Below are 18100 nucleotides of genomic sequence, written 5' to 3'. Positions count from 1 at the left end.
CAACCCTGCCAACCTTTGTGTCATCTGCAAACTTCGACATTAAGCCTGATATACCTTCATCAATATCATTGATAAATACACAAAACAACAGTGGACCCAACACCGAACCCTGTGGGACTCCACTAATAACATTAGTCCACGAAGAGCAGCACCCATTGATTACCACCCTCTGTCTTCTTCCACTTAACCATCCTTTTATCCATTGTAGCAACTTACCCTTAATACCATTCTGCTCCAATTTGTACAACAGTCTTCCATGCGCAACAGTGTCAAAAGCTTTCCTGAAATCCAAGTATATGATATCAAAATTATTTTTTGCATCCAGTTCCTTTGTGACCACATCATAATAACCAATCAAATTTGTCAGACAAGACTTTCCCTTAACAAGCCCATGCTGTGTTTGAATTATTGCTGCAGTCTTGTCTAGATGATCCTGCAATGCATCTTTAACCAGTGACTCCATTATTTTACCCGGAACAGAAGTTAAACTAACTGGTCTGTAATTACTCGTGTCACCCTTCGATCCACCTTTGTGAATTGGGGACACATTTGCACTTCTCCAGTCCGTGGGAACCTCCCTGAGTCCAAGGATGCTCTCATAATTATGGCTAAGGGTTTGCTTAGTTGCTTTGCCGCCTCCTTTAAAATAACTGGATAGATCCCATCCACCCCAGGTGCCTTTCTTATGTTTAACTTCAACAATTTCTCCTCCACTTTGCTCTCAGTTATTACAAAATCATTAAGCACACTGCTACAATTTGATAACCTTCTTACATTTTCAAACTGTAATAAATCCTCACGTGTGAAAGTAGATGCAAAATACTCATTCAGTTTGTTTGCTATCTGAGCAGGATCATCAACAGTCGAACCATCGATGTCAAGTGGACCAATCATATTCCTCCCCTTCCTTTTAGAGTTTATATAAGTAAAGAAATCCTTGCTGTTTTTCTTAGCATCCTTTGCCAAAGATTTCTCGTAATCCGCCTTCGCCTGCCGAACCTCCTTTGTGACCTGATTACAGACTAGCTTATATCTGCCACAGGCTTCTGCGTCACCTAATAATTTATATGCATCCCATGCATTTTTCTTCTCTGTCACGAGTCTCATTAGTTCATTTGATAACCATTTAGGCCTAAACCTTGAACGATATTTCTTAATCGGTATATAAAGTCTAGTAGCTTCCACGATTAATTCCTTGAATGCTTCCCACTTAGAATTTACTGTTGGTAACATCGTCAGTTGATCCCACTGTACAGAATTTAAAAACTGTCTGAGACCACTGTACTCCCCTTTACGGAAGCAAAAACCCTTTCCTTTACCCCTGACGGTAGTTACCTCTTTGAGTAAATCCCACTTCAGCACACTGTGATCACTGCCACCTAGTGGTTCCTTTATCTGCAAATTCTTAATACACAAATGATCACTGCTGATAACCAGATCAAGAGTGTTACTTTCTCTGGTTGCCTCTCGAACATGCTGCTGCAGAAAACAATCATCCAATAAATCCACAAAAGTCTGACTGGTGTGTGAGTGACCAACCCACAAGTTCCAGTCAATATCTGGGAAGTTAAAATCCCCCATTATAAGACATTCAGATTTACTGGCCCACTCTATTTCTCTGTACAATTGTTCATTGTACTCATTCAAGTCATTAGGCCTATAACACACTCCTACCCTTATTTTTCCTTTTGCAGTGCTTATCTCGCACCAAACTGACTCAACAGAGCACTGTTCATCTATATTAACTGGGTGCACTTCCTTTGATTTTATGTTTTTCTTAATTAACAGCATAACACCCCCTCCCTTTCTGTCCTGTCTATCCTTTCTGTACACATTGTACTCCCCAAATTCCAGTTCTGCATTCCTTATATCTTTGTGACACCACGTCTCTGCTATCCCAACAATATCCGCCTTTGATGTCTTGACCAACACTTCAAATTCATCAAATTTATTTACTATACTTCTAGCATTGGTATACATGCAAGCATACATGCTCCTATGCCTATTCCTTGTTACCCTAACACATCCCATATACCCATGTATGGGATGCATATAAAGTATCAGGTGACACAGAAGCCTATGGCAGATATAAACTAGTCTGTAATCAAGTCAGAAAATAGGTTAGGCAGGCAAAGGCATTTACGAGACATCCTTGGCAAAGGATGCAAAGAAAAACAAATAGTTCTTTACTTATGTAAACTCTAGAAGAAAAGGGATGAATCAGATTGGACCACTTAACATAGATGGGTTGACTATTGATGATCATGCTAATATAGCAGATAAACTGAATGAGTGTTTTGCATCTACATTCACACATGAGGAGTTATTCAATGACGGAAGTGCCAAAAGTTCATCAAACTCTAACAGGGAGCTAAGTGATTTTGTAATAACTGAGAGAAAAATGCAGTCAAAATTGTTGAAGTTAAACATAAAAAAGGCACTCGGGGGTGGGCGGGACCTATCGAGCTATATCAAAGGAGGGAGCAAAGGAAATAATCAAACCCTTAGCCATAATTATGAGAGCTTCCATCAACTCAAGGGAGGTCCCCATGAACCCGATGTGTGCAAATGTAACACGAATTCACAAAGGGGGTTCAAAAGGTGACACAAGTAACTGTAGACCTCTAAGTTCAACTTGTGTTCCAGGGGAAAATAATAGAATAACTGGTTAAAGAAGCATTGCAGGATCAACTAAACAAGGCTGCAGTAAGAGTTAAGACACAGCATGGGTTTGATTGGATACTATGCTGGGGTCAAAAAGGAACTAAATGCAAAAAATAATTTTAATATCATATACTTGGATTTCAGGAAAGCTTTTGATACTGTAGCACATGGAAGACTGCTGTACAAATTGGAGAGGTATGGCATTAAGTGTAAGTTGCTACAATGGATAAAGGGATGGTTGAGTGGTAGATGACAGAGAGTGGTAATCAATGGACTCTGCTCTTCACAGACAAATGTTATTAGTGGAGTTCCCCATGGTTCGGTGTTCAGTCACCCATTGTATTTTGTGTATTTATCAATGATAGTAATGAAGGTATATCAGGTTTAATGTCCAAGTTTGTAGAAGATACAAAGGTTGGCAAGGTTGTTAACAATAGTAAAGACAGTATGCAACTCCAACTGGATCTAGATAAGTTGAGCAAATGGACTGAGAAGTGGCAACTAAAGTTTAACATTGACAAATGCAAACTACTGCATGCAGTTAGCAATAACCGAAGAGAAACGTACCAACTGTGCGGTACTACACTCAGGGAAGTGGAAAGTGAAAAAGACCTGGGGGTAATTGTGCAGTCAAATATGAAGTTCGCTGAGCAGTGCAGACAGGCTGACAGGGCAGGTCATGAAGTCTAGTCAATGATAGACAGGAATTTTGCTAGCAGGGACAGGGAGGTGATTATCCTGCTATACAAGGCAATAGTCAGGCCACACCTAGAGTACTTACAGGTCTGGAGGCCTCAATTTAGGAAGGATGCCGCTAGAACAAGTACAAAGAAGGGCAACAAGATTGGTGAGGTGGAACAAAGGGGTGCTCTTAAAAAGAAAAGCTTAAGTTCTGCAAATTGCAGCACCTGGAGAGTAGGCACCTGCGAGGTGATCTGATTGAGGTGTATAAGGCCTTGAATGGATTGAGCAAGCTGAATGCTGATGGGATTCTTCCTCTTGCTCAGATTAAGAACCCGAGAGGGCAGAGATTCAAACTGAGGAAAGACAGTTGTAGAATAGATGTGCAGAAAATTTGCCTTTAGCCAGTGGGTAATTGATTGGTGGAAAAAACTTCCATCTTTTGTTGTTGAAGTTGATAGCCTAAATAAATTTAAGGCTGAGCTGGACAGGCATTTAGAACGAATGGAGGGGTGAAATGGGAGGGTTTTTTTTTTTTTTTTTTTTGGCTGATGCTGCATAAGCTTGCTTTCTTGCATCATATGCCTCTATTAATGCTAATGCTAAAAAGTGCACTGCAATAGCTAAGCCAATAACAACAGCCTCTCAGGTTATATATTCAGCCAATACCTAAAAAGGGTGACAAATCTTACTATCCAATTATCATCCTACTTCACTTCAAAACTTTCTAAAGAAATGGAAAAATCCATTAACTGCAGACTCCTAAACTATCAAGAAACCTTCCATGTGAATAATGATCGCCAGTATGGATTCATCAGAGTAAATGAACTGATGATATACAGATCTGTTTTCTTAATGTCTGTTCCAAGAAAAATAATGGAATCAATGGTTAAAGTAAAAAAGGACTACGTGGACAGGCATGCAATTATACTGCAATCACAGCACGAATTTTTCAAGGGTCTGCCTTTTCTAACCAATCTTATAGGTTACAATGATGCAGTGACCAAGAAACTGTATGCAAAAAAATAATTTTGACATTGTATACTTGGATTTCAGGAAGGATTTTGATACTGTTGCACTCATGAATTCAAATTGAGGAAAGACAGTTGTAGAATAGATGTGTGAAAGTTTGCCTTTAGCCAGTGGGTAGTTGATAGCTGGAACAGACTTCCATCTGTTGTTATGGAGGTTGACAGCTTAAATAAATTTAAGGCTGTACTAGACAAACATTTGGAGTGACTGGATGGGTGAAATGGGAAGGGTTTTTTTTTAGGCTGACGCTATATAAGCTTGCTTTCTTGCATCATATGCCTGACCTAATGCTCATGCTAATGTACAAGAAGTAAAGAGTGGAAGAAAGAACCTTTGGGGAACACCAGAATTATTGAAAAAGTTAGAAGACAGTAAGCCACCTGCCATCACTCACAGTGAGCAGTCAGAGAGAATGAATACAAAAAACACAACTAACTACAAAAAACTGTTTGTAAACCATAATATGAAAGATTATACAGATGACATTTTTTTGTAGTCAATAAAAAACTTTTTTTCAACATTGACCTGTACTTGATGAGTAAATCTGCAGATCTCTTACACTTAATGTCATTAGTTCCATGTACAACAATATTATCCTTTGTGCCCTTAAAAGATGAATATAACTCGTATAACTCGAACGAATAGTGTAAGGTATAATGTAAACCTAGATAGTAATATGAAGCATTGTATTAGGAATCTGTTAGCTTGGTACAATTAATCAAAATATTTATTAATCTTATTAAATTTCAATGTTAAATTATTGTACTTAAACAGAAATCATGATCTAGACTAGAGCTGCGAAGTAACGCTCACAGACTAGCGAGTATTGTGGCTCAGGGGAGAAATGAAGGGCGATTCTCCAACCCATCACAGTCTCAAAAAATGTGAGAAATGTGAAACGTTTGCAGACCTTTCTAAAACAGGGTATGATCTAACCAAGGAGGATGTCATTTGGGGGCTAGGTGCCTAAAGTGTCAAGGAATTAGGCGCAACTCAGGATTCTGATGGTGTCTATGAGAGCTTGAGGTGTAGAATAAATTCCCTCAAAGAAAAGGAGGGGTCCATCAAGCTCTCAGCTGCCCAGCTCATCGGCAGAGCTCACTCCTGTGTATCAGCAACACAGAGGCAATCTCCAAGGCAGAATGCGCTGGTCCCACAGGAACTAGTTATTGTTGGTAACTATTGTCAGGGAGACAGAGAATATACTATGCAAGAAGGATAGGTGGAAGAGGACCAGGGGTATGTCTGCCAGGAGCAAAATTTGATGACGTTGTAGAGCAGATATCATCTTTTAAGGGCACAAAGGATAATATTGTTGTACATGGAACTAATGACATTAAGTGTAAGAGATCTGCAGATTTACTCATCAAGTACAGGTCAATGTTGAAAAAACGTTGCGAGTTAGGGTTGAATATGAAAGTGTCTGCAATTCTGCCCAGACACGACAGGAGGGAGTATATCATCAGAGCCTTATCAATAAATTCAGCCCTGGAAAGATTGTGCAAGGCTCATGGGGTAGAATTTTTTTTCAGCATGGATTGAAAAAAAAGGAGAGATTGCTTCTAAAGGGATGGAATACACTTAAATAGAAAGGGTGCAAGAATCTTTGCTAATGCTATCGACCCACTTAACTGTCTCGATAGCATCAGCAAAGATGCTATTGAAGCAGTGTCAGGTGGGTCGGAAAATTGCTAGCTTGGATTCACAGAATAAAAGATTAACATTAGCTGCAGGCAGAGGCAAAATTGATTCTCGCACTGCTTCTATTGTAATGAGCAGCAGCCTAGAGAGCAAGATGTTCAATGATGACTCCCAGCAGTTCTTGAAATCCCTTGATGGTGATTTCAAGAACTGTTGGGAGTCATCATGGAACAAGTAAAAAAAAATGGACTGTGTTAGGGTAACTAAGAGTAAGAACAGGTGCGTGTCTACTTGGATGTACTAGGATGTACCAATGCTAGATGTATAGTAAATAAAATTGATGAGTTTGGAGTGCTGGTCAAGGCATCATAGTTTGATACTGTTGGGATATCAGAGATGTGGTGTCACACATATAAGCACTGCAGAACTGGAATTTGGGGAGTACAATTTGTACAGAAAGGATAGACATGACAGGAAAGCAGGAGGGCTATGCTGTTAGTTAAGAAACACATTAAATCTAAGGAAGTGAATCCAATTGACATGGGTAGACAGTGCAGCATTGAGTCAGTTTAGTGTGACTTAAGCACTGAGAAAGCAAAACTGAGAGTAGGAGGATTATAGGCCTAATGACACTGATGAATGAACAGTTGTAATGAACAACTGTACAGAGAAATAGTGGCCCAGTAAATTAGATTGTATTATAAGGGGGGGGGGGGTTAATTTCCCAGATATTGACTGGAACTTGTGGGTTGGTCACTCACACACTAGCAAAGGCTTTTGTGAATATATTTGATGATTGTTTTCTACAGCAGCCTGTTCAGGAGGCAAATAGAGGGAGTAATATTCTTGATCTGATCATCAGTAGTGATTCTTCATGCATTAAGAAAATGCAGATAAAGGAACGAATAGGTGGCAGTGATCACAGTGTGCAGATGGGGAATTAGTTAAAGATGTTCATACATGAGGAGTTATTCAGGGAGGGGAATTCCAGAGGTGTATTAAACTCTGGCAGTAAGCTAGATAATCTTGTAATAACTGAAAGTAAAGTGGACTCTTCCTTGGACTCAGAGGAGGTAACCATGGACTGGAGATGCAAATGTGACCCCAATCCACAAAGGAGGATCAAAGGGTGACAGAGGTAATTACAGACCTGTTAGTTTAACTTCTGTTCCGGGAAAATTAATGGAGGTACTGGTTAAAGAAGCATTCAGGATCATCTAGGCAAGACTTCAGTTATAACTCAGATACAGCATGGGTTTGTTACCCTTGTCTGACCAATTTGATTGGATACTATGATGTAGTCACAAAGGAACTGGATGCAAAGAATAATTTTGATATCATATATTTGGATCATAGAAAGGCTACACAAATTGGAGCAGTGTGGCATTAGAGGCAAAGTGCTGCTATGGATAAAGGGATGGTTGAGTGGGAGAAGACAGAGAGTGGTAATCAATGAACACTGCTCTTTATGGATTAATATTATTAGTGGGGTCCCCCAGGGTTCAGTGTTGGGTCCATTGTTGTTTTCTGTATTAATTAATGATATTGGTGGGTATATCAGGTTTAATGTCAAAGTTTGCAGATGATATGAAGGTCAGCAGGGTTGTTAATGACACTAACGCTGCTGCAACAGGATATAGAAAAGATGGGCTGACAGGTGGCAACTGAAGTTTATCATTGACAAATGTAAAGTACTGAATATGGGAAGCAGTAACCCCAGAGTAAAGTATCAACTCTGTGGTAGAGAGTGAAATGGACCTGGGAATAATTGTGCAGTCAGATATGAAGTTTTCTAAGCAGTGCAGATGGTCTACAAGAGTAGCTCATGGTGTCTTGTCAATGATATACAGAAATGTTTCTAGCAGGGATAAGGAGGTGATTATCTCCTTGTATAAGGCAATGGTCAGGCCACACCTTGAGTACTGTATACAGTTCTGGAGGCCTCATTTTAAGAAGGACGTAGAGCTGTTAGAACGAATATTGAGAAGGGCAACAAGATTAGTGAATGGAATAAAGGGCTGGTCTTACGAAGAAAGGCTTCAGTTTTGTAAATTACAGTGTCTGGAGACTAGGCACCTGCGAGGTGATCTGATTGAGGTGTATAAAGCCTTGAATGGTTTGATCATGCTCAATACTGATGAGATTCTTCCTCTTGCTCAGAATAATAGACTGAGAGGGCATAAATTCGACTTGAGGAAAGAGAGTTGTAGGATAGATGTGCAGAAGTTTGCCGTTAGCCAGCGGATATTGATTGCTGTAACAAACTTCCATCTATTGTTGTAGAAGTCGATAGCTTAAACAGATTCAAGGCAGAACTAGACAAACATTTGGAGCGAGTGAAATGGGTGAAATGAGAAAGGTGTGTATAAGATAGCCAAAAGAAGGCAGGATAGTCGGAGTGTTAGTATCACCCTTATATTACACTAATAGATTTACGAATTGGAAAAATATAGAAAAAGACAGTAAAAAGATAAAATGTGTAGAAAAAGTCATTAAAATTACTGAACTTCTGGGTGTGTAAGGCCCAACCTTAAAGAAAGAGCTCTGGTATAAGCAAGCGTTAGTAAAAAAATGGGTGTTAATACCATAGGCTTGTAGAGAAGAAGGGAAATCAAAACCAAAACAAAAATTGGGTGTTACATGGAGTCATTAAGTCAAACGGAGGAGAGACTTACACAGCCAAGATGCATATACAGTCGCATACAGCCAAGATCATATGAACGCTCCAGCTATCCTGCATCCTATCGCTATTTTCGCCTTCTTTTGACCATCTTATTCTCCTCTTCTCTACCCCAAGAATTTTCCCATTACCATTTTCTTGTCCACACTTTTAAGATCAAATTTCTTTGCAGTATATTTGTATTTTATTTAACATGATTTTTTAATTACCTTCCACGTGGTACAAAGATTTGTATTATATTTCACATTACACTTTTGTATATTTGTATTAAATTTAAAATTACATTATTAACTTAATTTTTACACTGCGTAGGGACTACCTTGTCGGTAAGTATTAAGATAAAGTCTGCATATTTGTCCCCCTTTTTCTAATACTATAGGCAAGTTTGGAAATGCAGTGCCTGATACATGATCAGGAGTAGTCCTCTGATGAAATTCCTGGCCATGTATCATTTTTGTCATTTGTATTCAGATTTTCATATTTGCCATCCCTTGATTCGACCTCTTGCTAAAATTGCCCTCCCATATCTGAATACAATGTTATTTCTTTATTATTTATTTGAACCAAAAATTTTTTTGTATATTTTTTGCTTCCTTAGTCCCAGTTCATTTTTGTACTAGGTTTTTCAAATTCTTTCACTTTTTCAACACTACTTTACTTACAGTTTCTACTATTCTTTAAACTTCTCTTAGTTCAGGCATTTTGTGTATTTTTAATTTCCATTTTCATAGACACTATATTTATGTTTGAAACTACACACGGTTTATATTTATTGTGCTTCTTAACAGTTTTATATTACTACTATATATATATATAAGTTGTATTAATATATTGAATTAAATATGCATAAATGGATGTGATAGTTACACAAAATGCCAGCAACTAGCAGGGTCAGGAAAGAAGAAAAAGAAGTGTAGTAGATTTATGAAAGGTGAAAGAATGTTAAAATCCTAGTAGTTAATTAAGAAAAATTATAGGCTGAATTAGCAAGCCAATATAAAGTGGGGGAACTGTAAAGGAAAATTTGAATAGTGCATCAAAATAATAATATAATGCAAATAAAATGGAAATAAAAATTAAAATTAAAATGTCATTGCTGTCATCAGATATGGGGGAACATATTTAGAAAATGGTCGAATATAGGTAATGCAAATATGCAAGATCAGATGTCAGCAGAAATAATTATTGATACATGATCAAGTATTTCATCATGGGACTACACCTGACCATGTATCAGGAACTGCATTTCTATACTTGTCCATAGTAGTAGAAGAAAAGTGAATGGCCAAAACAAGTCATCATAAAGAAATTAGCACTTTCTAATACAGTATGGACAAGGTAGTCCCAACGCAGTGTAATTTATTAAGGTATAAATAATTTAGTTAAAACAGAAAAATGTTAAAATGAATATGCAGAATTTATTGTAGGATTTAATTTTGTGTAGATAGGAAAAAGGAGTATTTTAAATAAATAAAGAAGAAAAATAGGGATAGAAGTAGGATAGTAGGAACATTCATTTCACCCTCATATTGCACTAATAGTTCAATGAATGGGAAGAAATTAGAAATAGACAGCAGAAAGATAAAAAGTAATTAAAAGACACCTAAGCTTGCTGGGGTTGTGAGGCCCAACCTTACAGTAAGGGCTTTGACATTTGTAAGCATTAGTATAAAAGGGGGCTAATACCAAAAGCTTGTATAGAAATATGTGTGTTGACCATGCCAATAAAACGAATCTAAAATGAAACAGAAAGTAAAATAAGAAAGTGAACATGTACGATACCTGGAATATTATAAGTAATGTGAAGTGAAAACCAGTCTGGCGGGAAGATGAAGTGGAGCAATTCAGTAGAGTAGCTGAATGCAAGCAGGTTTCAACCACCCAAATGCGTGCGCGTGCATTCCCGACTTTACGAGTTAATTCATTCTTGGCGTGCGGTCATAAAGCAGGAATTTATTTCCCATAGACGTAAAGTTAAATACAGGAGTTACATTCTCAACAATGAAATTTGACCGTAGTAATGTTAAGTAAAGGTCTACAAAACAATAGTTTATGTTTAAACAATGATTTATTTATCCAAAGAAATGAAAACATGGGGTTTAAAATCAAGCCAATTATAATAATAAAGAAATTATTTATGTCCTACTAATGTTAAAGAATTTTTGTTCTTCATCATAGATTAAATGTACACTCGTTGATGGGTCATCACTCATTGTTGGCCCGGCACTCGTTCGTTTGTTGGAAGCACAAGAAGTGACCATCTTCTTCGGAAATGCTTCAAGAGTTGTTTGTGTCTAAGACAGTCTTTTCTTTTCTTAATAAATTTCAGAGCAAACATAAGCATTTTTTAAATCTATAGCAAATTCAATCTTTCAATCACACTTTTCTATTGAGCTCGAAATTTGAATCTTGTGACTCAAAATCTCAACTGCTTTCTCTATGTTGAAAAGCTTCAACAAGCCCCTTGAGAGTGAAGGAACGAATAGGAGTTTCAGCTGTGAAACCTCCTTCTTCCTCAGTTTCTTCACATTTTGCAATTTCAGTGAGGTTTTCATTTGTGAAATCTCCATTGTGTACTTGAAGCAGATCAGTGATGTCAGCTGTAGAAATCGTAAGCTGCAATTGGTTGCAACATTTACGACTGCTTCTGTTTCATTTTGTACAGTCTCTACTGCTTCTTGAAATCCTTCAAAGTGATCAATAAACTGATGACAGAGTTTATCCAAAACACACATTTTATTCTGTGCAATTTTGTCTCATGCTTGTTTTGTTATTGTGATTGCATCTAAAATATGGATTTTTTAAAGAGCTGGACCTCTCTCCTTATCCCTGCCTGAACAAACAACAGCACACACAGCTGTATTACATAGCTACAGTGCATGGTATGAAATGCCGTATTTACGAATGTTTAGCATTTATTTATTGCTATTAAGGTTCATATTTTCATATTTTGTTCATATTTTCGATTTTGTTGATAATTGAGAAAAAAAAGAACTTGTAAAGCAGGAACTGCCTGTATATATATATTTTTTTAATATTTATATAAAAATCACCTCATATTCTTTTGACAACTCAGGATTTACATAATGATGCATCTTAAGAAGTAGAGTGACAGTCTTATCTGTGTTTTCAAGACAACCATTGGCAAGTTCCACTAATACTGAATATGCAGCTACTCGGGATTCTTGGTTGATACACCTAAAAATTTTAAAATAATTAAGTGAACAAAATATTTTAGTTAACTCTATTCAAAATAATGAATAGAGCAAAGTGGAGGAGAAATTGTTGAAGTTAAACATAAGAAAGGCACTTGGGGTGGATGGCACCTACCCAGTTATATTAAAGGAGGCAGCAAAGGAAGTAAGCAAACCCTTAGCCTTAATTAGGAGAGCGTCCTTGGACTCAGAGGAGGTCCCCGTGGACTGGAGATGTGCAAATGTGACCCCCAATTCATAAATGGGGATCAAAGGCTGACACAAGTAATTACAGATCCGTTAGTTTAACTTCTGTTCTGGGGAAATTAATTGTGGCACTAGTTAAAGAAGCACTACAGGACCATCTAGACAAGACTGCAGTTATAGTTCAGACACAGCATGGGTTTGATAAGGAAAAGTCTTGTTTGACCAATTTGATTGTATACTACAATGACGTCACAAAGGAACTGGATTACTCTTGATCTGGTTATCAGCAGTGATCATTCATGTATTAAGAATTTGCAGATAAAGGAACCACTAGGTGGCAGTGATCACAGTTTACTGATGTGGGATTTACTTAAAGATTTAATTACCATCAGGGGTAAAGGAAAGGGTTTTTGCTTCCGCAAAGGTGAGTACAGTGGCCTCAGAAAGTTTTTAAATTCTGTACAGTGGGATCAACTGATGATGTTACCAACAGTAAATTCTAAGTGGGAAGCATTCAAGGAATTAATCGTGGATGCTACTAAAAGTTTCATACCTATTAAGAAATATTGTTCAAGGTTTAGGCCTAAATGGTTATCAAATGAACTAATGAGACTGGTGACAGAGCAGAAAAATGCATGGGATGCATATAAATTATCAAGCGACTCAGAAGCCTATGGCAGATATAAGCTAGTCTGTAATCAGGTCACAAAGGAGGTTAGGCAGGCAAAGGCAGATTACGAGAAATCCTTCACAAAACATGCTAAGAAAAACAGCAAGGATTTTCTTTACTTATATAAACTCTAAAAGGAAGGGGATGAATCTGATTGGTCCATTTGACATCGATGGTTCGACTGTTGATGATCCTGCTCAGATAGCAAACAAACTGAATGAGTATTTTGCATCTACATTCACAAATGAGGAATTATTAAGGTTTGAAAATGGCAGCAGGTTATCAAATTGTAGCAGGATACTTAATGATTTTGTAATAACTGAGAGCAAAGTGGAGGAGAAATTGTTGAAGTTAAACATAAGAAAAGCACCTGGGGTGGATGGGATCTATCCAGTTATATTAAAGGAGGTGGCAAAGCAACTAAGCAAACCCTTAGCCATAATTATGAGAGCATCCTTGGACTCAGGGGAGGTTCCCACGGACTGGAGATGTGCAAATGTATCCCCAATTCACGAAGGGGGATCGAAGGGTGACACGAGTAATCACAGACCAGTTAATTTAACTTCTGTTCCGGGTAAAATAATGGAGTCACTGGTTAAAGATGCATTGCAGGATCATCTAGACAAGACTGCAGCAATAATTCAGACACAGCATGGGTTTGTTAAGGGAAAGTCTTGTCTGACAAATTTAATAGGATATTATGATGTGGTTACAAAGGAACCGGATGCAAAAAATAATTTTGATATCATATATTTGGATTTCAGGAAAGCTTTTGACTGTTGTGCATGGAAGACTATTGCACAAATTGGAGCAGAATGGTATTAAGGGTAAGTTGCTACAATGGATAAAAGGATGGTTAAGTGGGGGAAGACAGAGGGTGGTAATCAATGGGTGCTGCTCTTCGTGGACTAATGTTATTAGTGGAGTCCCACAGGGTTCGGTGTTGTGTCCACTGTTGTTTTGTATAATTATCAATGTTATTGATGAAGGTATATCAGGCTTAATGTCGAAGTTTGCAGATGATACAAAGGCTGGCAGGGTTGTTAATGACAGTAATGGCAGTGTGCTACTGCAACTGGTTCTAGACAATTTGGGCAGATGGGCTAAGAAGTGGCAACTGAAGTTTAACCTTGACAAATGCAAAGTACTGCATATGGGTAGAAGTAACCCCAGAGAAACGTACCAACTGTGTGGTACTACACTTAAGGTGGTAGAAAATGAAAACGACCTGCAGTCAGATATGAAGTTTTCTGAGCAATGCAGATAGGCTTCCAGGGCAGGTCATGGGGTTTTGTCAATGATATATAGGAATTTTGCTAGCAGGGAAAAGGAGGTGATTGTCCCTCTGTATAAGTACTTGAGTACTGCGTATAGGTCTGGAGGCCTCATTTTAGGAAGGATGTCGATTTGCTTGAGTGTGTACAGAGAAGGGCAACAAGATTGGTGAGGAGAATGAAGGGATCCTCTTACCAAGAGAGGCTAAAGTTCTGCAAATTGCAGTGGCTGGAGACTAGGCACCTGCGCGGTGATCTGATTGAGGTGTATAAGGCCTTGAATGGGTTGAGCATGCTGAATTCTGGTGGGACACATCCACTTGTTCAGATTACGAACCTAAGGGGGCATAAATTCAAATTAAGAAAGGACAGATGTAGAATAGATGTGCGGAAATTTGCCTTTAGCCAGCGGGTGGTTAATTGCTGGAACAAACTTCCATCTGTCGTTGTGGAAGTTGATAGGTTGAATAAATTTAAGGAAGAACTGGACAGGCATTTGGAGGGAATGGTGTGATTTTTTTTTTTTTTTTTTTTGGCTGATGCTGCATAAGCTCATGCACTTGCTTTCTTGCATCACATGCCACTACTACTACTATTATTACCACACAGAGAGTGGTGATTAATGGACACTGATCTGTGTGTACTAATGTTATTAGTGGTATCCCCCAGGGGTCCATGTTGGCCCATTATTGTTTTTTGTATTTATCAATGATATTCATGAAGATATATCAGGCTTAATGTCCAAGTCCAGACAATACGAAGGCTGACGGGATTGTTAATGACATTAATGATAGCTCAATTAGAGGGAAATTGTCAAATTCCATGTCTGCTCCTTTTAGCCCTGGGAGAGGGGCTTTCTTTTCCCAGAATTCCGGCCCCACCACGTGGTGGCAGGAGCAGTGCCACCAGTGACCAAGGGGTTGTAAAGGTTAGTAGCTTGTTAGTAATTAATATATATTTACTCTGAAAGAAGAAATGTAGTTTTCCTTTCTTGGTTCTTACTTTAACACTTAAAGCACAGAACCACTTTAGATAAAGAAAAGAGAGAACGGCACTAGAAAGGAAATTAAACTATCGCTTAGGAAGAGCACACTAGTTATCTCAGAGAAAATTGTTTGTCACTATCGCTTGGCACTTAGGGCCACGAAGATTGGCAGGGTTGGTAAGGACACTAATGACAGTATGCTGCTGCAACAGGATCTAGAAAAGTTGAGCAGATGGGCTGAGAGGTGGCAAATGAAGTTTAACATTGACAAATGTAAAGTAGCATATGGGTAAGAGTAACCTCAGAGTAATGTATCAACTGTGTGGTAGTACACTCAGGGTGGTAGAGAATGAAAACGACCTGGGGGTAAATGTACAGTCAGGTATGAAGTTTTCTGAGAAGTACCGACAGTGTGCAGGAATAGCTCATAGTGTCATGTCAATGATATACAGGAATTTTTCTAGCAGGGATAAGGAGGTGATTATTCCCTTGTATAAGGCAATGGTCAGCCCACACCTTGAGTACTGTATACAGGTCTGGAGGCCTCATTTCAAGAAGGATGTAGGGCTGCTGGAACGAGTACAGAGAAGGGCAACAAGATTAGTGAATGGAACAAAGGGTTGCTCTTTCAAAGAAAGTTTTAAGTTCTGTAAACTGAAGTGTCTAGAGACTAGGTACCTGCAAGGTGATCTGATTGAGGTGTATAAGGTCTTGAATGATTTGGGCAAGCTGAATGCTGATGGGATCCTTCTTCCTGCCCAGATTAGTTGCCTGAGGGGGCATAAATTCAAACTGATTGCCTTTAGCCAGCAGGTGGTTGATTGCTGGAACAAACTTCCATCTGAAGTTGTAGAAGTTGACAGATTAAATAAATTCAAGGCAGAACTAGATAAACATTTGGAGTTAATGAATGGGTGAAATGGGAAGGCTTTTTTTTTTTTTTTTTTTCTTCTTGGCTGATGCTATATAAGCTTGCTTTCTTGCATCATATGCCTCTGCTTATGCTAATGCTAATACACAGAGTGGTTTTTGGAGGACTGTATTCAGATATAATTATATGCAGCACATGGATTGAAAAATTGTAATCAGTGGTCTGTGTGTGATAGTTTTGCATTGTATTATGAAATTTAACTTATGTCATATAATTGCAAATTAAAAATAAAAAAGTTAAGATTAAAGAGGCCTGCGCGCTCTGGGTTCATTACTACTATTGTGGATTATTGTGGACAGAGAGCAAAATGGAGACAGAATAAATAATGACAAGTTTAATATTAATTGGAAAATATACATATATTTAATTAGATACATACAAAAGCTGATGAAGGTTTGTTAACCTTCTAACTAACCTTTGACTGATGAAGGTTAACAAACTAACCGAAAACGTTTGTATGTTTTCGGTTAGTTTAATACATACAAAAGCTGATGAAGGTTTGTTAACCTTCATCAGTTTGACTGATGAAGGTTAACAAACTAATCGAAAACTTTTGTATGTATCTAATTTAATATATGTGTGTGTTTTCCAATTAATATTAAACTTGTCATTATTTATTCTGTCTCCATTTCGCTCTGTGTCCGCAATAATCCACAATAGTAAAAAAATTTAAACTTATTCCCCTTTTTTCTTAATTGAAAAGTTATAACAGTTTAGTTAAGATAAGTTAGATTATGGAGAATAATATAATTAACAATAAGAACATCAAGACCATGGTTTTCATTTAATTCTTCAAGTTTTTGAAGAGTTTTCAATAATTTTTTTCACTGACTATTTAGGTTTACAAAGTGAAAGCTACTTTTAATTACAGCAATATATAAATTTATCATTTTTCTATACATAATGCCAAAAGATATCAAATTAATTATTCAATCATAATTATATGCTTAGTAAATAAATACACCTTTAATAAAAAAAGCACTCAATCAGTTGCTTTTGAGTTTAAAAAAAAAAGTTTCTAGGTAAAAAATCTAAAAAAAAAAACTTAATAAAAGACCTTAAAAAATCTTACTCAAATTTAATGAAAAATTAATCAGAAAACTCTGCAACCAAACTTAATAAAAAATTAATCGGAAAAACTCAACCAAACAATAAAAAATTCAATTAAAAAAAAATAAAAAGCAAAGTTTCAGTTTAAACAGAATGATAGCATTCAGAATTATTGTCTGCATTAGACTTTAACTAATTTGTAATAAATTATAATATTTGATATTATTATATTTCTCATAACTGTAAAGAATATATACTTTGATTATTCAAATTAATTAATATTGTGACCATCTACATTATGCTCAGAACATGACAGTAAATAAACATGAAAGAAAAAATAATAATCCTACATACTTTGCGGTAAAATTATGTCCAGATCCAATATTTGGTGCTCCTATAGATATTAAATGAGATGCAGGAAAAAGAAACTGTGTCAGGAGATCTGTTACTAAAATACCACCTATATATATATATATATATAAATAAAACAAAAAAAGAAGAAATTAGTTTAGATTCTATAAGAGAAATATGTATAGAAAACTGAAAGTTTGAAATAGTATCTAGATTTAATAGTGAACTGATGACAGAAGACACTATAACAATAAATGTGATTTTAATGTGGAGGTTTAAAGTTAAAAATATTTGTATAAAAATGAAGACAATTTTCCAATTAAAAGCATGCATTAACAGGAACCTCTGTAAACTGTTGGAATTGTCCAGTTCTAATTTTGTTCCAACTAAATCTAACTACTCTCAATATCTCCTATTGTATTAGGTTTTGTGCACTTTCATTTAATCTGCTAATTATGCAGTAAAAGATTTATCTGGCATGCAAAAATAATTAGGAGGTTTTGGTTATCTAAATTTTCTTGTTAACTGACTGTCCACTCAACTAAAGAGAAACCAATGGATAACAATACAGCTAACAATAGTAAAACCAATGGATAATAATAGTAAAACTAAAATTAGTTTTACTAGTTCAGTTGGTTGCAATTTTGTTGGTGGTTGCAATATGGTTTACATTAGTAAACCGCATTGCAACCACCAAAAGTATGCAGGACAACCAAAACAAGTATTTTCACATTGATTAT

The 18100-nt window shown here is 36.9% G+C and overlaps 1 protein-coding gene across 2 annotated transcripts in view; it reads right to left on the bottom strand.

Annotated features, from left to right (window-relative positions):
• The window catches only part of LOC150081121 (ubiquitin carboxyl-terminal hydrolase 24-like), a 908750-nt gene that overhangs the window by 363830 nt on the left and 526820 nt on the right, over window positions 1–18100 (bottom strand). For both annotated transcript variants that reach the window (XM_090381072.1, XM_090381073.1), the window contains exons 37-38: window positions 17364–17469; window positions 11752–11896 (exon numbers count right to left, since the gene is read on the bottom strand). In XM_090381072.1, coding sequence (XP_090237198.1) covers window positions 11752–11896; window positions 17364–17469 — 251 coding nt within the window. The remainder of the gene's footprint in view (window positions 1–11751; window positions 11897–17363; window positions 17470–18100) is intronic.

Source organism: Mastigoproctus giganteus, chromosome 9 (genome assembly GCF_048544385.1).
Source record: "Mastigoproctus giganteus isolate SK-2022 chromosome 9, ASM4854438v1, whole genome shotgun sequence".
In the NCBI taxonomy this organism is placed as follows: Eukaryota; Metazoa; Arthropoda; class Arachnida; order Uropygi; family Thelyphonidae; genus Mastigoproctus; species Mastigoproctus giganteus.
Note: the sequence above shows the minus strand (reverse complement) of the source record. Positions and strands in the feature narration are given on the sequence as shown.